At 43.4% G+C, this 19544-nt stretch overlaps 1 protein-coding gene across 2 annotated transcripts in view; it reads left to right on the top strand.

The window, feature by feature from the left end:
• Tgfbr1 (transforming growth factor beta receptor 1) overlaps positions 1–11523 on the top strand; it is a 52705-nt gene extending 41182 nt beyond the window's left edge. For both annotated transcript variants that reach the window (XM_041667532.1, XM_041667531.1), the window contains exons 7-9: positions 2010–2134; positions 3487–3617; positions 7345–11523. In XM_041667532.1, coding sequence (XP_041523466.1) covers positions 2010–2134; positions 3487–3617; positions 7345–7470 — 382 coding nt within the window. In that variant the 3' untranslated portion in view covers positions 7471–11523. The remainder of the gene's footprint in view (positions 1–2009; positions 2135–3486; positions 3618–7344) is intronic.
• The last annotated feature ends 8021 nt before the right edge of the window (positions 11524–19544 follow it).

Genomic DNA, 19544 nt, shown 5'->3' with positions numbered 1-19544 from the left:
GGTGTGGATTGAGCATACATGAGACCTCAAAGCCTGCTTCCACAGTGACACGCTTCCTCCAACAAGGCCACCTCCTAATAATGCCACTCCCTATGGGGATCATTTTCTTTCAAATCACCACAAATAATAACTAATAATAGTCTATAGCTTGCCATGGTTTCTGTACTGTAGCAAGGCTGTTTTCATATTTTCTGTTGTCTTTCTTCCTTAGAACTTTTGTATATGCTGTCCTTAAAACATACATCCTCTACTGTTCCTTAATAGCCCTCCTGTCTCCAGAAAGCCTTTCCTGGTCCTCAGGACGCTTACATGTTCCTGGCACAGCACCATGATAAATGACAATCTGAGGTGTTTGCTCTAACTGTTCTCATGTTATGTTCTGTCCACTTATGTGTCTGGGTCTCTGTATTCCATTGGATTGCAAGAAGCTTAAGAGCAGTTTTGTGTTCCAGGTATTTGTTGAAGTGCCTAAAACACTTTCGTAAATATTTGTTGCATTTGTGTGTTCTCAAAAGAGCCTCCGTAGATAGGTGTTACTATTCTTAATTCAGATGAGAAAACCTCCGAGTTGGCTAAGTAATATGTGTCAGCACGCTTCTGACAAGCTGAGATGGACTCGGAGCCTTACTGTGTCTAAAAATCACTTCACAATTCCTTCAAAACTCATTCCTTGAACTTGGAGAAATCCAGCAGCTTCAGACAATCTAAACTGTAATTACAGTTTCTGGGTTCCATGGGGATTTACAAAACTCATGACTGGCTGAGTGAGCCTTAGTAGTGGTCTGTAGGACCTATAACTGTAGCAGAGTTTTAGAAATCTCAGAGCTGGACTGTGGTGCCGCACAGTTTTATTTCCTGTACTTGGGAGGCAGAAGCAGGCAGATCTTGCCAGCCTGGTCCAGAACAACAGGACAGCCTGGGCTACACAGAGAAACCCAGTCCCAAAAACTAAAAAAAAAAAAGAAGAAGAAGAAAAAATATGCCCCTAAACAGTAGTGGAGGGTGATGCGCACCAGGGTGCTTGTAACAGCACAGCTGTTCAGTGTGTGTCTTTCAGAAACCATGATCAGAAAGAAGACAGATGGCATGGCACTGCCTGCAGTGTCAGCATTTCATGGGATTTAATCAACATCATTAATTTGCAAACCAGTTTAGATACTTAATATTTTGCCTGAGTCTGATATGATCTCAGTTATGTGATATTTTGTGTATGTGTTTTTATAAGGCATCCGAAAGGACTGACCCTTGTGTTAGCACTCATGGTAATGGGGCGATTTTTTTTCACTTTGTACTTTATATACTTGGGAAATTTTTTATAGGAAGTGTGAATCATTTTTTTAAAGCAGCTCAACCAACATAAAAAGAAACGAAGTTTGCTGGGTTTGATTGTGTACACCTTTAATCTGGACACCTTGGAAGCAGAGACAGGTGGATTTCTAAGCCAGCCTAGTCTATATAGTAACTTTTTCAGGCCAGCTAAGGCTTCATATTGAGACTCTGTATGTCTGTGTGATGGAGGAAGGTCATTGGCTAATAAAGGAACTGCCTTGGCCCATTTTATTGGTTGAAAGATAGGTGGGAGGAGTAGGCAGAACAGGACGCTGGGAGGAAGAGGAAGTGAGGTCAGACACTCGACAGCTCTCCTCTCGGGAGCAGCCTGAGAGAGACGCCATGCCCCGCTCCCGGGATGAAGCTCCGACCCAGGATGGACTAGGCTAGAATCTCCCCGGTAAGCGCACCTTGGGGTGCTACACACCGATGATTAGAAATGGGCTAAATTAATATGTGAGAATTAGCCTAGAAGAGAATGGGCCAAGCAGTGTTTAAATGAATACAGTTTGTGTGTTGTTATTTCGGGGCATAAGCTAGCCGAGCAGGCAGGCGGCTGGGGTGTTGGGGACGCAGCCCCGCCGCCCTTATTACTACATCTGTGTCTTTCTCAGAAGGAAAAGACAATATATGAAGCAGTTCAAAATGAATGTCAGCTAAAATGTTGGCTTCTTTTTTAGGTACATGGCCCCTGAAGTTCTAGATGATTCCATAAATATGAAACACTTTGAATCCTTCAAACGTGCGGACATCTATGCAATGGGCTTAGTGTTCTGGGAAATTGCTCGACGCTGTTCCATTGGTGGTAAATCGCTCTCCTTCCCCCAGTAGTCTATCATGAGAAGTTAGTCAAAAATTTTCTTCCCCCTTGACTGAAATTCTACAGTCCGTAGTCTGACAGGTGACCACTGGAAACACCACAGGGAACAAAAGATAAATCTCGCCAGCACACAGCTTCATCCAGTCCTCTCCTGTTGCTGTTGAGTCTCAGTGTCAGAACCTAGCCTCTTGTCATCTTGGATTGAGTTATTTAAAAGGCCACCTGAGAAGTTGTTTTTAGTATGGACTCAACTACATCTTTTTTGTTTTGTTTTGTTTTGTTTTTAAGACTGTAGTTGTTTTTTCCAGCTTGATTATTGAAGATCCATATCCATTTAATTGCATTAACATTTTGTACTTTTTAGATTAAGTTTGTTTTAGCTTTTAGTTTTTGTTTTTTTTTTAATATTTATTTATTATGTATACAATATTCTGTGTGTATGCCTGCTGGCCAGAAGAGGGCACCAGACCTCATTACAGATGGTTGTGAGCCACCATGTGATTGCTGGGAATTGAACTCAGGACCTTTGGAAGAGCAGGCAATGCTCTTAACCTCTGAGCCATCTCTCCAGCCCTTAGCTTTTAGTTTTATATTAGCCTAAGAACTTACTTGTCAGTGTTTGCTCAAAACATTGTCTCTTAGGCTTAGGAATCTGGGATGAGACAGTAAGGGATAGCGTATGTTTGGTGTTATAGCATAGGATATGTTAACAGGGAGAAGCAGAGGAAGGGATATGTGGGCCTCATCCCTTTATAAGTATATCCAGGCATCCAGCCAGAGGCTGCGGTCACAATAATGTATCATCTTCTTCTGCCTGCTGGAGCTACAGTCAGAGTGTCCACCTGGTCACCACAGCACTCTGGGTTCCTTCTCTGTTCTGTGATACAGTGCTCCTCAGAGGCAGGCTCAGGGAGGAAAGGCTCCCAGTTCCCAGTTACAGCTATCCTGGAAGTCACAGTGGTAGGAGCCTGAGGGAGCTGGTCACATGACATCCAGTCTAGTTACACACTCCAGAATCCCTTGCTGAGGAAGTAGTCCTGCCCATAATTAATATGAGCCCTCCCACGTCAATCAAAATAATCCCTCACAGGCATGCCCAGAGGTCTATCTCCCAGGGATTCTAGAGTTGTCAGGTTGACAACATTATCCTTCACAAAAGTATAGGTGCAGTGATGGCCCTAGGGTGGGGTATTGGTGCAGGTATGGGGAGATACATGCAGAAAGCTGTGGATGTCTCTGCACCTCCCCACTGTAGAGGCGGAGTAATGAACCTGTCGAGTAACCTTACAGTGATAGGCAGTTCCTGATTAACTGGGATTGTTTTCTAACCAATACAGGAATTCATGAAGACTACCAGCTGCCTTATTATGACCTTGTACCTTCTGATCCATCAGTTGAAGAAATGAGAAAAGTAGTTTGTGAACAGAAGTTAAGGCCCAATATTCCAAACAGATGGCAGAGCTGTGAAGTGAGTGCTTCCTTTGTTACTAGGCTGTGCTCCACTGTTTCCACTTTCTGGAAGGGAAAATTCTCACTTCTTTCTCTTTCTTATAAGCTAATAAGTAAAGTAGAATAATTTGCTTTTCTTGAGTATTAGAAAGACTCTGTAACATTTGCAGTGGTCAGTGGCATGTCTGAACATTGTTAGACCTCCAAATGGAATAAGGTGCTTCTATTGGCATGAGTACCTCCCTCCAGGGTAGCGCAGACACTGTCAGACACTGGGCAAGAATGAGGACTGTCAGTCCCAGCTCGGCTCCCTCTTAGACTCACACATGGGCAGGTTTCTTCAGTTCTCTGGAGCTTAGCGCCCGTTGTCAGATGAGGAGCTTGGGCACAGTCATTTCAGATGTGACCTGAGTTCCTAGGATTGTGTAGGGCTGCTTCTAGGAGGGAGGGGTCATCCCCAGCTCTTAAAGAATGTTGTAGGAATTCATTCTTAGCTATAAATTCAAAGAAGTCATTAGACAATTTTTCTTTTTTCTCGTGGTTTTCTGAGACAGGGTTTCTCTGTGAAATAGTCCTGGCTGTCTCTAGACCAGGCTGGCCTTGAACTCACTGAGCTCTGCCTCTCAAGTGCTGGGATTAAAGGCATGCATCAGACTCATTAGACAGATTTTATTGACAGCAGTTTCTTTCCTAGTAGTGGAGCAGGATGTGCCTTCCATACTTGATGTCTGATAGTTTAGGGACGTCTGGACAGCTCAGTGGTTCCCCACTGGCGTCTGTGTGCTCCCTCTGGGAGGTCTGGGGGTTGCTCTCCAGTGTCACTTTAAAGCAGGGCTGTGGTACACAGACCTGTTATCCTGGTAGTCCAAAGGTAAAAGCAGGAAGAACTGGAGTTCAAACTTAACTTCAGCCAGTTTCTGGCCAACCTGGGCTACATGAGACCCTATTTCAAAATAACGTTAGATCTCTTAATGGGGCCTCAAAGAATGATACTAAGGTGGTTTTAGGAAAGTTTCTCTTGTAATCTGGTAATTTCTACAAAGCTCTACTGTTTGTTGTTGGTAAAGTACCAAACATACACATTCCTAGAAAGAAAGTCCAGAGGACACATACCCAAGCAGTAACAAGTTACATGGGGAACACAAACTTAAAGAGAAAGAATGTTTTTATTTTCCTTAAGAATTTTTTAAGAGTAAAAGAAATCCTTTTTATGTGACATCTTAAGTAAAATGCAGTGTGCAGACCCAGAGGAGACAACTCAGCGTACTGGAGTTTTCATGTGCTGGAACTCGACAGACAGGGGTGTGCTTGAGAGCACAGATGTGAAGTGCTCACACACATTTAATAACTGAAGCAGTTTAAGGACAAACGGCTTTTCAGTGGGAAGAAATTTGCTAACATTAAGAGCATGTACAGTGCAGTTACTATTACGGTGTGCTGATCGATGCCATCACTGCCGCGTTATTTTCTCAGTTCAGTTACTGATGTTCTGGGTACGTATTGCTATTTCAAGTTTCTCCTTTTCTGGGGTTTACAAGGCTCTTAAGTGTGTGTGAGGCCCCAGTTCAGTGTCCAGCGGCACATGTGCAGGGTACACACCTGCCCCAAACGAACAAGTACATAGTCTCTTGTAGAGCCTTCTGCTCTTTCCAGTGTGGTTCTCCCAGGACCACTGTGTAGCCGATTGTCCTGGAATTCTTTTTTGGATTTTTTGTTTTTGTTTTATTTTTGATTTTTGTCCTTCTGAGCCTCTGTCTTCCTGTTCCTTTGTTTACTCCTCTCTTTCAGGACTCTGTTCAAATTAAACATTTCCCCCTTCCTACTGAGATGAGTGCTTGCCTCTCTTGACGTGTTCAGTCTCCTCTAAATTGTTTTTCTCCTTAGCATTTGCCACCCTGAAGGTCTGTATTTTGCAGTAATTTATTAATTGGTTTATCTCTGCAATGCAAACTTTTTGAAGACAAGGATTTTACATGTTTGTTCACTGTTGTGTCTAACACCTGCAGACAAAAATATTTGTTTAAGTGAACATATATGTATGAATTGGCTCATGATCCTTTAAATCTAGACGCTTATATTTTTTAGGAAATACTTCTGAAGAAGTCTTGGATAGCTTCCCATGTTGTTTTCTCTTCACCTCTGCTTACCTGAATATAAGACTACTCCCGTCCCCAATTTTTTCCCTACTTATTGGGAGATTTATCAGCTTCATGTTCTAATTCTGTTTTTCCACATATATGTTTGTAGTGATAAGGTGAGCAGGCCTGCTTTTCATCCCGCCCAGCTCCCGCATGGCTAGCTTAGCCCCGGAGATACAACACACAAATTGTATTCATTTAAACACTGCCTGGCCCATTATATCTAGCCTCTTATTGGCTAATTCTCACGTCTTGCTTTAACTCATATTTAGTAATCTGTGTAGCACCACAAGGCGATGGCTTACTGGAAAAGATCCTGACCTGCGTCCATCTCGGGGCAGAGAATCATGGCATCTGATTCACTTCCCTTCTTCCCAGCATTCTGTTCTGTCTACTCCACCCACCTATGTTCTGACCTATCAGGCCAAGCAGTTCCTTTATTAATTAACCAATAAAAGCAATAGATAGAAAGAAGACCCACTACATATATTCTCATTCTCCCTCCCTTTTCCCTCCTCCTCATGACCTCCACCTTACCTTTCTCTCAAAATTTTAATTTCTACAAGTACTTACTTGTTCTCCGAATGTTCCTCCTCTTCACTACTTACAGAACCTTATCAGCCCATCACTAGACATTTGTGTAGTGCTCTAGTATAAAATACAGGGACTCAGGGACACTGAGGGAGGGAGAGGGAAGGAACTTTGAGCATAAAGACTACACACAGATCAGTGATGAATACCAGTGTTTGGTGGTGCCTGTGCGAGGGCTGAACACGGGACCTCGCACATCCTGTGCAAATGCTGTTCCAAGGAGCTGCACCCTATCCATTAACAGTAGAGCTTTGATGTGGTGTTCTCTGTCTGTATCTTCTGTTGGTTTCAGTTTCTCCATTTCATGTTACTTTTTTCACGTTTGACCAGACCCTTTTCACTTTTAACGAGGGTCTAGGTGCTGGTAGAACCCGTGTCATATGACTGCAGCTTCCTTATGTCTCTTTGGGTTGTTTTCTTAGAAAGTCACTGTTGGTCATCTGTTCAGGTCTGTTCTCTTGGGCTGCCCAAATTTCCAGAAGGAGATACCTTCAGAGTCTACCCAAGAAGAGAATGTACAAGCACTACTTCCCCTGTTGTGGGAGAACGTTTACATTCTGAGAGTTCAGTATGCTTCCGGCGTGGGATGCCTGCACTTATGCTCTGTAACCAGAGATAGGTCTTCTCTCAGATGAAAACTCTCAGGTCTGCTAGGATGGAGAAGTGGCAGGGTCCCTAGCTGTGAAATGTTGGAGTGAACAGTGCCAGGGTTCCAGCCCTTTGAGCCATTCTCCCTACTTTCTACCCTAAGCTTTGTTCTAAAGTACTTAATAATGCAGTTAAGTTCTCACCCAGTGTCTCAGGTGGCATCAGCCTTTTGAAGTCCCCTGAGAGAGCTCCACACCCACAGCCTTTCCAGAACTGGCACCTGGGTCTTGATGGATACTAAAGTCTGCCTTTGCTACTACAAACAACGCTAGAATAGGAACCTTATTTAAAAGTCACCAATAGAAGGTCTTCTCAGATTAATGGCAAGTGGTATATATGCATTAATTATTTTCTCATATTTTCTTGTAGGCCTTGAGAGTGATGGCTAAAATTATGAGAGAATGTTGGTATGCCAATGGAGCAGCTAGACTGACAGCTTTGCGAATTAAAAAAACATTGTCGCAGCTCAGCCAACAGGAAGGCATCAAAATGTAACTGCAACTTCATGGGGACTCTCCTCTCTTCATATCTGCTCCTGGGCGTGTTTGGGAGGCCTGTTCTACCTCACTGGGAGAGCGGAGGGCACTGCTTCCTCTTGCTGCAGTGGAATATGGTCAATTGAAAGCTTCCCAGAGTTCCTCTGGGCCCAGAGGCCGCCATGGGGATCCTTGCTGTGCACTGCGACGCTTCTTCCCAGGACAGTTACAGGATGTTGTGTAGTCTACTTTTGTTTTTAAAAGGACTGCTGGCCCCTAGGGAGCTGCTGTGCTGGTGGCCATCCGTGCAGTGATGGCGCTGGGGCGTCGAGTTAAATGAAGCACTTGTGGTTTTCGCTCCTGTTAGTACATTCTCAGAGGATTCTGAACCACTAGTTTCCTTGATCCACTTTGAATGTACTGTTTTATAATTTTTCAGGATCTGAAACTAACACCTGAAACTCTGTAGTCTAAAAAAGAAACAGCCTCGTGTAGGCATGAGGGGCACAGTTGATGCATTGTGTTTGTGTAGCTCCTGCTCCTCACACTCAGAACACAACATGCCTTCAGCATGGGCTGTGTGCACCAGTAAGTGCCACTTCTCCATCTTTCTGAATGGAAACGGACAGAACTTCTGCAAATCTGTGTTAAATCCTGTATTGTTTTCATTCAAAAAAATTATTTTTCTGAGTAACCTAAATCTTTTCTGGGTTTTTTTTTTAAAGTTTTTGTGGTAGATGTCATTCGATATTTATGCCTTTCTCCTACCCAAATGTGCTTGAACCACTGAGGCAATGCAGTAGCATTAAGAAGCAGTTATTGGTCATGTGGGAACATCCCCACATTGAGCTTTGAAGCTTTGCAGCTGAGATGTGTTTTCTGAGTTTATTTTAAAAAGCCAAGTGGCACTCCAGACACGCGCAGTGCTTTATGGATTTAGTCATTGTGGCACACAGACTCTTCTGAAAGGGGAGCTCTGTCTGCTGCCTCGTCAAAAGTTGTATGCTTTTCTGTAAGCCATTTTTTTTCTTCATCTAATCAAAGACTGGTTTTTCTGTTTTGAAATGAATTGCATTTAAAATTCAAATGTGGTTAATGTTAAATAATAGGCCTTTTCTAGGAAGGCAGAGATAGTTCATTTGAATATGCAACAGGTGTACTTGACTTTCACATGTTATGTAGCTGTATTTGTGGATTCTATCTTGGGAAGGGTAGAGTTAGTGGAGTTCTGAGGTCACTACACTTTGAAGAAGGCAGCTTTTAATTCAGTCTTTTTATCTCATATATAGATCTTGCAACTGCATGGTTACATGGTAGCACTAAATACAGTGCACACCTGATACTGGGAGACGTGGCAGCTAGCAGCCCATTTTGAGTGGAGGCTCCCTTCATGTTTTCTTGGCCACATGAAATGTTCACAGTCAGCCTGTTGGGTCTTTTCATCAGTGCTGGAGTTAGCTGGTTAAGCCTGGGTTTTATTTCCATGCTCTGAGTCTTTGCAGGTCTCATATGACTTTCAACGTCCTTTCTATCACTGTGATCATATTCTGAGAGGAAAGTGTTATCATTGCTTGAGGCAAGATGTTGAGCGTAGTGGTAGCAGTTCCCAGATAGGAAGGTCAAGATAACCTCTAGTGTTTATTCAAGAGATTGTGACTATTGATGCTGAGGCAGCTGCTTTCTGTTTATGTCTTATCTCAACCTAGGATAAATCTGAAGACTATTTGGTCTTAAACCAAAGTAACTGTAGGATGAATGACATGTTACATAGGCATTAGTGTCAGCTTCGTGCATTTAAAAACATCGTGGGGAAAAGTGCTTAGAGTTTAGTATTTTTGAATACAAATTTGAGTTTTTTTCTGTAGTTATCATGATTTCATCAGTGTGAGTAAGCGTGAGGGTTTGTTGTTATGGTGTGTGTTACGTCACCTGCTTGATAAGCTCTAGTGCTGCGGTCAGGTACTTTGGGGCCTTTGTTTTTTGTTCTCTCCATTTCTAACCCTTTAAGATCGCTTTATGGAAATCCAGGGGACCAATGCATTTTATCACTAAAACTATTTTTATATAATTTTAAGAACATACCAAAAGTTGTCTGAGTTGAAGTTGTAATACAGTTTCTCGCTTTCATACAAGGAAATGGGTTTTTCCGAAGATGCGTTTCATCACATCAGAGGCTGAAGAATCGTTATGTTGTTCTTGCCTAAGTGGATAAAATGTGCTTTTGATGAATCAGGGAACTTTTTTAAAGTTGGAATTTAGTTCTCAATTGAGTTTACGTGTTTATAGCTAATTTTTTGTCGAGGGATAGTTTGCTAATCCCAAGTGGCCAATATGAATATGAAAATAACTTAAAAGCTGAGATAGATCATGGTTACTGTGGCTATGACTACAAATACATCTGATTAGAAAAATAATTTTATGTTATTTTGTAATATAGTCTATTGTTTATATCACCTATCAGAAATACCCTCCCCTTTCCAAGACGTAGTATGGCTAAAACCTACTCTGACAAATGACTCATCACCTTGTCAGTGCCCTGGCCGAGAGCATGAGGGAAGTGCGAGTTACTGAGGCGTAGACAGCTTGGGCCCCTTACATTTCAACTGTGTTTCTCCTGGTCTGCCTTTCTGCTGTCCCTGGCTCAGAGATTTGTCCCCCACCCCACCTCCAGCTTTTGTACTGAAGAGCTGTTTGAGACCTAAACTGAAGTGGTTGATGAAGCTCTGTGACACTTTCCCACTTCACGGAGTCATTGGATGTCACGAGGAGTGGTCTGCAAACATGGGGCCGGGGATGCTCTGCTTTGATGCTAGCTCTGAGCAGAGAGGAGGGTGACAGCCAGGTGGCAGCAGGAGTTCGCCTCAGAAACAGTGGCCAGCTGTGTTCCTAGTAGAGCGGTGAGGCCGAGGAGCTGAGCCTGTAGCCCACTACTGCAGTAGTGCTCAAGAAGTGCCTTGAGGCCCTATGTGGTACCATGGCCATCAGGAACTCCAGACTTTGGTTTTCAGCACAGGTTAAAGTGATCATGTGACTATTTGCAGTCCATACATGTTTGACTCTTTCCCTATTATCAGATAGTAAAACCAATGACAAAGTACTGATTAACACGCACACCAAAATCTGCCCACTAGACATAGCAGAAGTTTGTGTTTTCGCTCAGTGCACTGAAAGGATGGTCGCAAATCATTTCTTTGTCCCTTTGTCATGGAGTGTTCTGGCTCCACATGTGGAGATCCTAGATGTTCTGTCGCAGTGCAGAACATGTCAACGCATTAAGAGTCTGAAGAATAGTCTCGGGTGGCAGTGCAGTTCATGTGTTAGGTTGACGTTTCTGTGGGCTCTCTCTAGGAAAGCAGAGGGCTGTCAGTACGCTGTTTTCAATCCTGTTATGCACTCTTACAAACATTTTTAAAATATGGTCAGTAACATTCAACCTCTTTATTAAAACTTAAAGCGAATTTGCTTTTCGTTTTCTATGAGATTTTGAGTTGAGTATCATGAACTGTGTTTTGATAATCCCTTTTTCACATTGTGCCAATGGAATGGAGTAGTTGATATTTCTTTGTATGTCAAGGAGATGCTTCAAAATGTCATTTGCTTTAAACTTAAATTACCTCTCAAGAGACCAAGGTACATTTACCTCATTGTGTATATAATGTTTTAGTATTTGTCGCATCCTCCGGGTCTGCAGTTTATTTCTGTAAAGTGTGAGTGTTATGTTGCTAAGTTCTCAGATGGTACTGTATTGTTTCTACTTGTACCCCAAATAACATCATCTATACTGTCGTCTGTATTTTATTGTATTTGTGCAAAATCTTTTGACTCTGTTGGTGTGATCTCTGCCCTTTCAGATATGTACAGATGTCCATAGAAATATTCATTTCAGTTGAATGATTTTGGAAGCCTGTGAAGAAGAGAGAAAAACACAACTGCGTTTCTCCCATAAGTTTTTAAAATTGTACATGGTATGTGTAGTAATATTCCAGAAGAACTGTAAATAGAAGCTAGGAGTTACGTCCTAACACTACAGTAGAAAACAGAAGCAATGCAAATAAACTACTTTTTCCCACCAGTGCCAGTGGCTCCATTCTTTTCTGGAAGACAGAAATGGATAAGCTCCCTAACTCGGTCAGGGTGTCATAAGAATCCACTGTTTGATGAGGTCCAACAGTCCCAAGTTTGGGAATAGCCTGGGTGTGCATGCTTCCAGGGAGCTTGGGCTGCATAGCACAACCTGCCTCAAAACAAAACCCAAAGCCATTAATGGTAAAACTGTTGGAATAATTGTCAGCTAAAGCCCAAGCAGCACTCTTTAGATTCAGATGTATATGGTTTAAAGGCGAAATTGTGGGGAAAATACATAGTATCTGTCTTGCTTAGGGTTTCTATTGCCGTGAAGAGACACCGGGACCATGGCAACTCTTATAAAGGAAAACATTTAGTTGGGTACCTTACATTTTCAAATGTTTAGCCCATTATCATGGTGGGACATGATGGAATACAGGCACATGGTGCTGGAGAAGAAGCTGAGAGTTAATACATCTTGATCCACAGTCAGTTAAGAGAGCACACTGCTTTTGCACAGGACCTGAGTTCAGTTCTCAATGCCCGTTGGGGGCTCACAACTACCTGTAACTCTTATCTACAAGGATTCTGACATCCTCTTTTGGAGTGTTGGCATAACGGTAGACATACAAAGCAATGAAACAAAATTCAGGAAATGAACCCTTAGAAGATGACCCGGTGGGAGAAAGGGTGGCATTTAACAGTTGCCACTGGGGATGGCCATATTTCACAAGAAAAAAGACAGCAAGAGGGTTAAATCTTTATAGAGGTCCCTGTTCTACTATACAGTTCTTAGAATGAAGTATGAAAAACCACACAAAGGACTTCAACAAAACCCACTAAGAAAACAAATTGAGGGACCACCAGGCGTGCATCTACCCACTGAGACAGTGGAGCTGATCTACGGGGAGCTCACCAAGGCCAGCTGGACTGTGACCGAAAAACCATGGGATAAAACCGGACTCTCTGAACATGGCGAACAATGAGGGCTGATGAGACACCAAGGACAATGGCACGGGGTTTTGATCCTACTTAATGTGCTGGCTTTGTGGGAGCCTAGCCAGTTTGGATGTTCACCTTCCTAGATATGGACGGAGGGGGGAGGACCTAGGACTTACCACAGGCAGGGAACCCGGACTGCTCTGTGAACTGGAGAGGGAGGGGGAGAAGGGTGGGAGGAGGGAGAGAAGGGTGGGAGGAGGGGGAGGGAAATGGGAGGCTGGGAGGAGGTGGAAACTTGTTTTTTTGTTTATGTTTTTTTTTCTTTTCTCAATAAAAAAATCAAAAAATGAATAAATATCACAATGTAAAAAAAAAAGAAAACAAATTGATAGATTGGACTTTATTAAAATTAAAGGTGTTTCAGGGCAAACAGAACATAATTAAGAGTAAAGGGACAAACCAGACTGAAGCATCTCAAAGTTATATGCCTGAAAAGATTGGTGTTTAGGATATATAAAGAACATTAAAATTACTTTTTGTGTGTGTGTCGGGGGTGGTACATGTTTGCGCATTTTAGTGCACAGAACAGCCTGGGGAATTAGATTCTGTGCACCATGGAGACTCATGGAGACTCAAACTCACGGTGGTTAGCTTGTTGACAAACACCCTTTGAGCCATTTCCCTGATGCAAACAATATGAAGAGCTCAAAAAAATCAATAAGAGTCCAGTTTAAAAGTGGCTGAGAGTTTGGTAGGCATCTTCCTGAGAAGATACATGGATGTCTACTAATTCTTCATAGAGACTGCTGGTGACATGCTTGTGATCCCAGCAGTTGGGAGACTGGGGCAGGAGGCTTGAAAGATCCTGTCTTTTTTTTTTTTTTTTTTTTTTTTAAGAAGAAGAGGAGAAAAAGAAAAGAATATATACCAACTGTTAACACTTTCTTTGGCAAAGCCCTCCACTCATTTCTGGGATGTAAAGTGACTGAATCTTTCAAAAACAAATTGGATTTCTTAGAAAGCTAAGCATAACCTTGGTTCATGACCCAGCAGTTCCATTTCCGTGTATTTATGTGCAGTAGACTTGCCAGAGAAGAAAACAATATTTCCAATGAAACCTGGTTATTAGATAAACAGAAAAAGTGTTTATTGTAAGAACATCCTTGCATTGACTAGAATATACTGTTTGTTGTTTGCCCAACACTGAAATGTAACTGGCCACCCTGTATGTTTGCTTGCTAAATCTAGCAAGTGAAACACACCCACACAACGACTTACATGTGGATACTTAAGATGCATTTTCATAACAGGCAAAATATTATCCGTGTTATCACACTCATTGATGAAAGAACAGTTCTCACCTCGGAGGAACAAAAGAGATGGTTTGTTCACTTCTGAAATAGAATGCAGTGGGGTGCCACTGGTGCTGTCTACTGGTGTTGGCGGATTTCAGTCTTCAGTGTGACTTTAGTTCATGAAAGCTCGGGGAAGGGAGAGACAATCGTCATCCTCTGTAGTTGGGGGAACAGGAAAGCTGCCGCCGTTAGCACACATTCTCCACTAAGTTAATTTAATTGAAATAATTAGCATACCCCGTAGCGTATTTTGGGATGGATCTTAGTGTCTTATTGCAATGATAAAATACCACAGTAAATTCAACCTAATGGAGAAAGGATTGATTCTGGCCACAGTTCAAGGTACAGTCCATCATGACAAAGCATCAGGGACTTAAGGCAACTACTGGTCACATCACAGGAAGCAGGAATTGGCGATGGCATGATGCCCTCCATCTCACGTACACAGCCCAGGATCCCAGCCGGGAGGGCTACTCTCTGCAATGAGCCTGTCTTCTCATCTCAGTTAAGACAGGATAATCCCCAACAGGCATGCCCAGGGGCCCATCTTCCAGCAGAGTCTAGAGCAGTGGTTCTCAACCTGTGGGTCACAACTTCTTCAAGGATTGACAGACCCTTTTACGTGGGTCTCCTAAGACCATGGGAAAACAGATATTTATGTTAAGATTCATAACAGTGGCAAAATTACAGTTATGAAGTAACAATAAAAGTGATTTTATGGTTGGGGGTCACCACAACATGAGGAACTTGTATTAAAGGGTCGCATCATTAGGAAGGTTGAGAGTCTTTGTTCTAGAGTTGTCAAGTTGGCAACACTTAGTCATCATAGGATGATAGCCCCGGATTCCTTCTGCGCAGCCATGAAAGAAGCAGAACAAAAGGACTATCATCGGCATCAGAGAGCTTGGGACAACAAGGATGCTCTGGCACTTTTCCGCTGGGTTCACACTTCTGTAAATGTACTCAACCCCATTCACTGCACACACACAGTGGGTAAGTTTTATGATGTTTAACCTATCCTTTGATAAATCTGTTGAAAAGAAAGCTTGCCGACTGCCAGCGTTCTCACCCAGTACTCTCTGCACGTTTCTCCCATTTTAACCCCATCCCCCTGAAAGAAGCAGCTGTTTTTCCACATTAAACCAAACATCTAAGGATTAACAAGCCAGTGTGATGACTTGCATGCTAACTCTGCTATGTCCTTGGAATCTCAGGGAGGTTGGCATATTTGGGGTGTTCTTTCAGTAGTACAATACTGCTTCTAAAGCATCTCCTCGGCATGGCTCCACAAACCACTTTGTTTCTGCTCTTCCTGAGATCCCCCTAAACCACTACTATTGCTGCAACAAGATGTGAACACCCCCCAAACAAGGATCATGTCTGATCTATTTCTACAACCCTCTCACCTACCCCAGGGTTGGGCTCAGAACAACCCCGAAGAGCTTGGTGGATGGGTGCCATGAACCCATGGCTTGGCATAATCTGGGCTCTAGGAAGCCTTGCCAGGTTAAGTACTTTGATTCCTCCTGGATGCCACAGTCATGGCTGTGTTTGAGTCATTCCAAAAGACAGTCCATGTGACTTTAGGGCTTTGCACCGACCTAGCAGAATAGGCATCAGAAATACTTGTGAAATGATACATGCATGTATACAGAGGTCCTGCGGTCTAACTTCCCCCCAACATGCAAACATCTCTGCTGTGGCAGATGGGGTGGAAAGGCTCACTTTCAGTCACCAGGGTGAATTCATGGTTTTCATTAAGTATTGTTTATGCAAAGTGAGACTTAAATTTAAGCATTTTTTCTAGATTAAAAAAATAAATCTTACCCTGTCACTTCTGCCTGTTTATCTCCCTAGGCCCACGTGTACCTCTGCCCTGGCAAAGCTAAGTAAGAGATTTGACATTATGTTCCATTGGGCTCTTGGGTATGGTGAACAAACTCCATTGCTGGCCAGGGTGCAGCACACTTTGAATCTTCTCACTGGGAAAGCAGAGGTAGGCAGGTTTCTGCCAGTTTGAGGCCAGTCTGGTCTACTTAGAGATTCCCAGGCCAACCATACGTAGTGAGCCTGAGACACCATATCCAAAACAGAACGAAACAAAACAAAACAAATCTTTCCTAAACATTGGCCATGCCTTCCCTAGCTTCTCTCTGTGAGACCCCATTCCATACATCAATCCTTACGCGTGCTTACGGTGGAGGATAGCCCAGTTTTCAGCTGGCCATAAGTCTCAAAAGGTAATGTTATGCAAAACAAACCAAAAAGCCCAACCCGAAAAACAAAGCCCTCATTTGCAAACTATCTAGTGCGTCTCCACAAGGGGGCAGTGCTGTTCTTCCAATGTGGTTTTTGTTTTGTTTATTGGTTTTGTTTTGTTTGTATGGATTAAAATAGCTGGGGCTTTAGATGAGTTCCTTCAGACTCAGTTGGACTTACTTCCTCGGGAGGCCTTTTCAAAAGCAGCATATCCCCAAGACTGACTGTAAATTAAATAAATCTTTAATACTTCATTATCTGCAGTTTTAGATGCTAAACATTGTACATGCTTCTAAAAATTCCTCGTAGGTGTAAGAAGAGAAACCCAAGATTCCCAAGAATGTTGCCATCAATATAAAATGTATACACGTAAAGCATACAGATATGTAGTATTCAAAAATGCACCCTCACTGGCACACACGGGCTCACACCATCCCTCCGTTTCTGCAATTTCCAGTTGCTTCTGTACAGCGTGCATTCCACACCAGTACGTAAGACCCCATCCTCCTAACTCTTAGGGCTATAACCTTTCCATCCTGCTCCGGAACCATGGACAAGTCTTTTCAGACTTGAACCTCTGAGTACTTAAACCCAAGGAAAACCACGGTGTGGTTATGTATGCATATCTAACTCCACAGAATGTGATCCGATCTACAGGGGAAGGGAAACTCCTACCCAAGGCTTGCCTCTCCTCTGCCGGGACTCAGGTTTCATCAATTTGTTTTACACTTTACTCACTTGGCCTCAGCCTCCCCTCATTTTCATTTGTTTGCCTTAATCTCTTTGCTTTGCTTTGTCTTGCTGGGATGGAGCCCTATGCATTTGGCCCTGAACCACACCCCCAGCCCCCAAGCTCCCATTTTGAAATTGCATTCTTAGGCTCCCCCTGTTCTCCACAAGTGCTTCTGGAGTAATTTCTGAATCTGACTGCATATGGGACAAATGCTCTACAAATACAGCTGATGGCTGGTTGGATCCGGGGTATAAATTAGACCTCAATTCACTTTCCTCTGGATTTTCAGGAGCCTGGCTTTAAAGCTCTTCTGATGGGAAGTCTGGTGGATTCCTTTGTGGATGGCCTATTATTTTTTTCTTCTGGAAGCTTGGAAGACTTTCTATCTTTTTTAAGGGGGTGCTTGAAATTGTTAGTACAAGGAGGTCTTCTGTCTTAGGGTTTCTATTGCCGTGAAGAGATATCATGACCATGGCAGTGCTTATAAAGGAAAAATATTTAGTGGGGTGACTTACCGTTTCAGAGGTTCAGTCCATTACCATCATCATGGTTGGATATGGCAGCGTGCTGGCAGACATGATGCTGGAGAAGTAGCTGAGAGTCCTACATCTTGACCCACAGGCAACAGGAAGTGAACTGCAATACTACACATGACTTGAGCATATATGAGACCTCAAAGCCCTCCCCTGTAGTGACACACTTCTCCCAACAAGACCATACCTACTCCAACAAAGTCACACCTCCCAATAGTGCTACTCCCTGTGAGTTCATGGAGGCCAATTATGTACAAAGTACCACGGTCTTTGTCTGGGACTTTATTTCCATTTACCCTGTTTAGCACCTGTCAGGCTTGTAAAGCCTGAAGACTGTGGTCCCTGCCCCACACCCCCAGCTTAGGGAGGGTCTCTCTTATGCCTTTGATTCCCTCTCTTCCCTGCAACTCCTTCCCTTTGTATTAATTCCTGTTAAATGAATGGATGCTGGCATCTACATCTTTTCTATCCATCAACTCCTCTTTCATCTTATTTGTGTTTGTTTCGAGACAGGGTTTCTTTGTGTGTCCTTGGCTGTCTTGGAACCTGCTCTGTAGACCAGGCTGGCCTCGAATTCACAGAGATCCACCCGCCTCTGCCTCCCGAGTGCTGGGGTTAGAGGCATGCCCCACCACTGCCCAGCTCATCTCCTTATAGCTTCCCCATCACTTCTGGTCTCAGACTTCAGCCATTTCCAGAATCATTTTCTTGTTCATTGTGTTTGCTGCATTTGGGGGTGGGGAGGAGACCATCATTTACAATTTCTAGAAACTACTACATGTTTTGATGGCAACTAACTCTCCCTTCATCCGTTGCCCCTTCTCCCAAGTCTCTCCGAAGACACTAATTGTCTGACTTTCCATTTCTTTTTGCACCTTGCTCTTTGCTGGCCTTCTCTTCTTCTCTTTTCCTGTTCCTTCTTGAGTGTGTGATTACTCATGGCTGTGCATGCATTTCATAATGAAGCTAACCATATGGATGGCTGGTGTGGTCTATTCCACTAAGAGCCTGGCTGGCTTCAGGTTCCACACTGGTGGGGCCATGTCACAAGCAGGCTTCTACCCACACTTGCCAGGGTAAGCAAGGGCTTGAACCATGGTCTGAAGAGTCCCTGCTGTGCTTTTTCCTTGGGTAGGGTAATTTCTAACCCCATCATTCCCACCCCTGTGCCGTACACCTCAAGCCTTGCTCTGCTTCTCTTGAGTTCCAACCATTAACATCCTTTCCAGAATAAGCCAGCATTTTCCTGTATAAGCCAACCACTGGTGGTTGCAGATACTTGGAGGGAGGGAGGTCGTCTAATCTGCCCTCTGAGAAAGCAGGTCTTGACTCTACAGTTCCCATGGTTGCCTCAGGGTCCTTACTTTCTCTTTCTTGGGTCTGAATGCAGAATTTCACTGAGGCTCTGTTTAGAAGGAAGGTCCTCTGCCCTTGTACTTGGGACTTGCCTCCACTAGTCCTTCTTTGCTGGTTTCCGGTGTGCTCTCGGGCTTTGGTCTGCTGCTTCCTGTATTGTTTTCTAGCATTGGAAAGCTTTCATTGCTCTAACAATTTCTTGGATTTTACACTAGTGGCCCTGTGGCATCATGGAGAGTCATATTTGTGTGTCAGTTGGTGACTTCAATTTGAATATAGTTTTTGGAATTTTTTTTAAAAAAATTAAAGTAACGTCTTAGCTATTTTTCTATTGCCGTGAGAAGTGCCATGACCAAGGCAACTTATAAAAAGAAAGCATTTAATTTGGGGGCTTACGGTTCCAGAGGATTAGAGTCTATGACCATCATGAGGGAGCATGGCAGACGGTAGGCATGATGTTGGAGTCATAGCTGAGAGCTTACATAGTATCCACAAGAACGAGGCAGAAAGAGAGAGCTACCTGGGAATGGGATTGTCTTTTGAAACCTCAGAGTCAGTCCCCAGTGTCACACCTCCAATGAGGCCACACCTCCTAATCCTTCTCAAACAGTTCCACTATCTGGGGACCGAGTATTTAGATGCATGAGCTTATGAGGGCCATTCTTATGGAAACCATCACATGTAACTCTAATGGGATACAGAGGAGACTAACAATATGGTCCAGCTGGTAGAGTAGAGGACTGGGCGAAGCTGTCGGTAGAGTGCCTGCCTTCCCAGCACCACATAAAATCAGGGGCCAGCTTGACCCTACTTTCAGTCCCCCAAGCACTGTCTTTGCTTTTAATTTGTA

This window comes from Microtus oregoni, unplaced genomic scaffold (assembly GCF_018167655.1).
Source record: "Microtus oregoni isolate MIOR12 unplaced genomic scaffold, Mior012 000017F_ref0000208, whole genome shotgun sequence".
In the NCBI taxonomy this organism is placed as follows: Eukaryota; Metazoa; Chordata; class Mammalia; order Rodentia; family Cricetidae; genus Microtus; species Microtus oregoni.
This window is presented reverse-complemented; position numbering and strand designations above follow the sequence as displayed.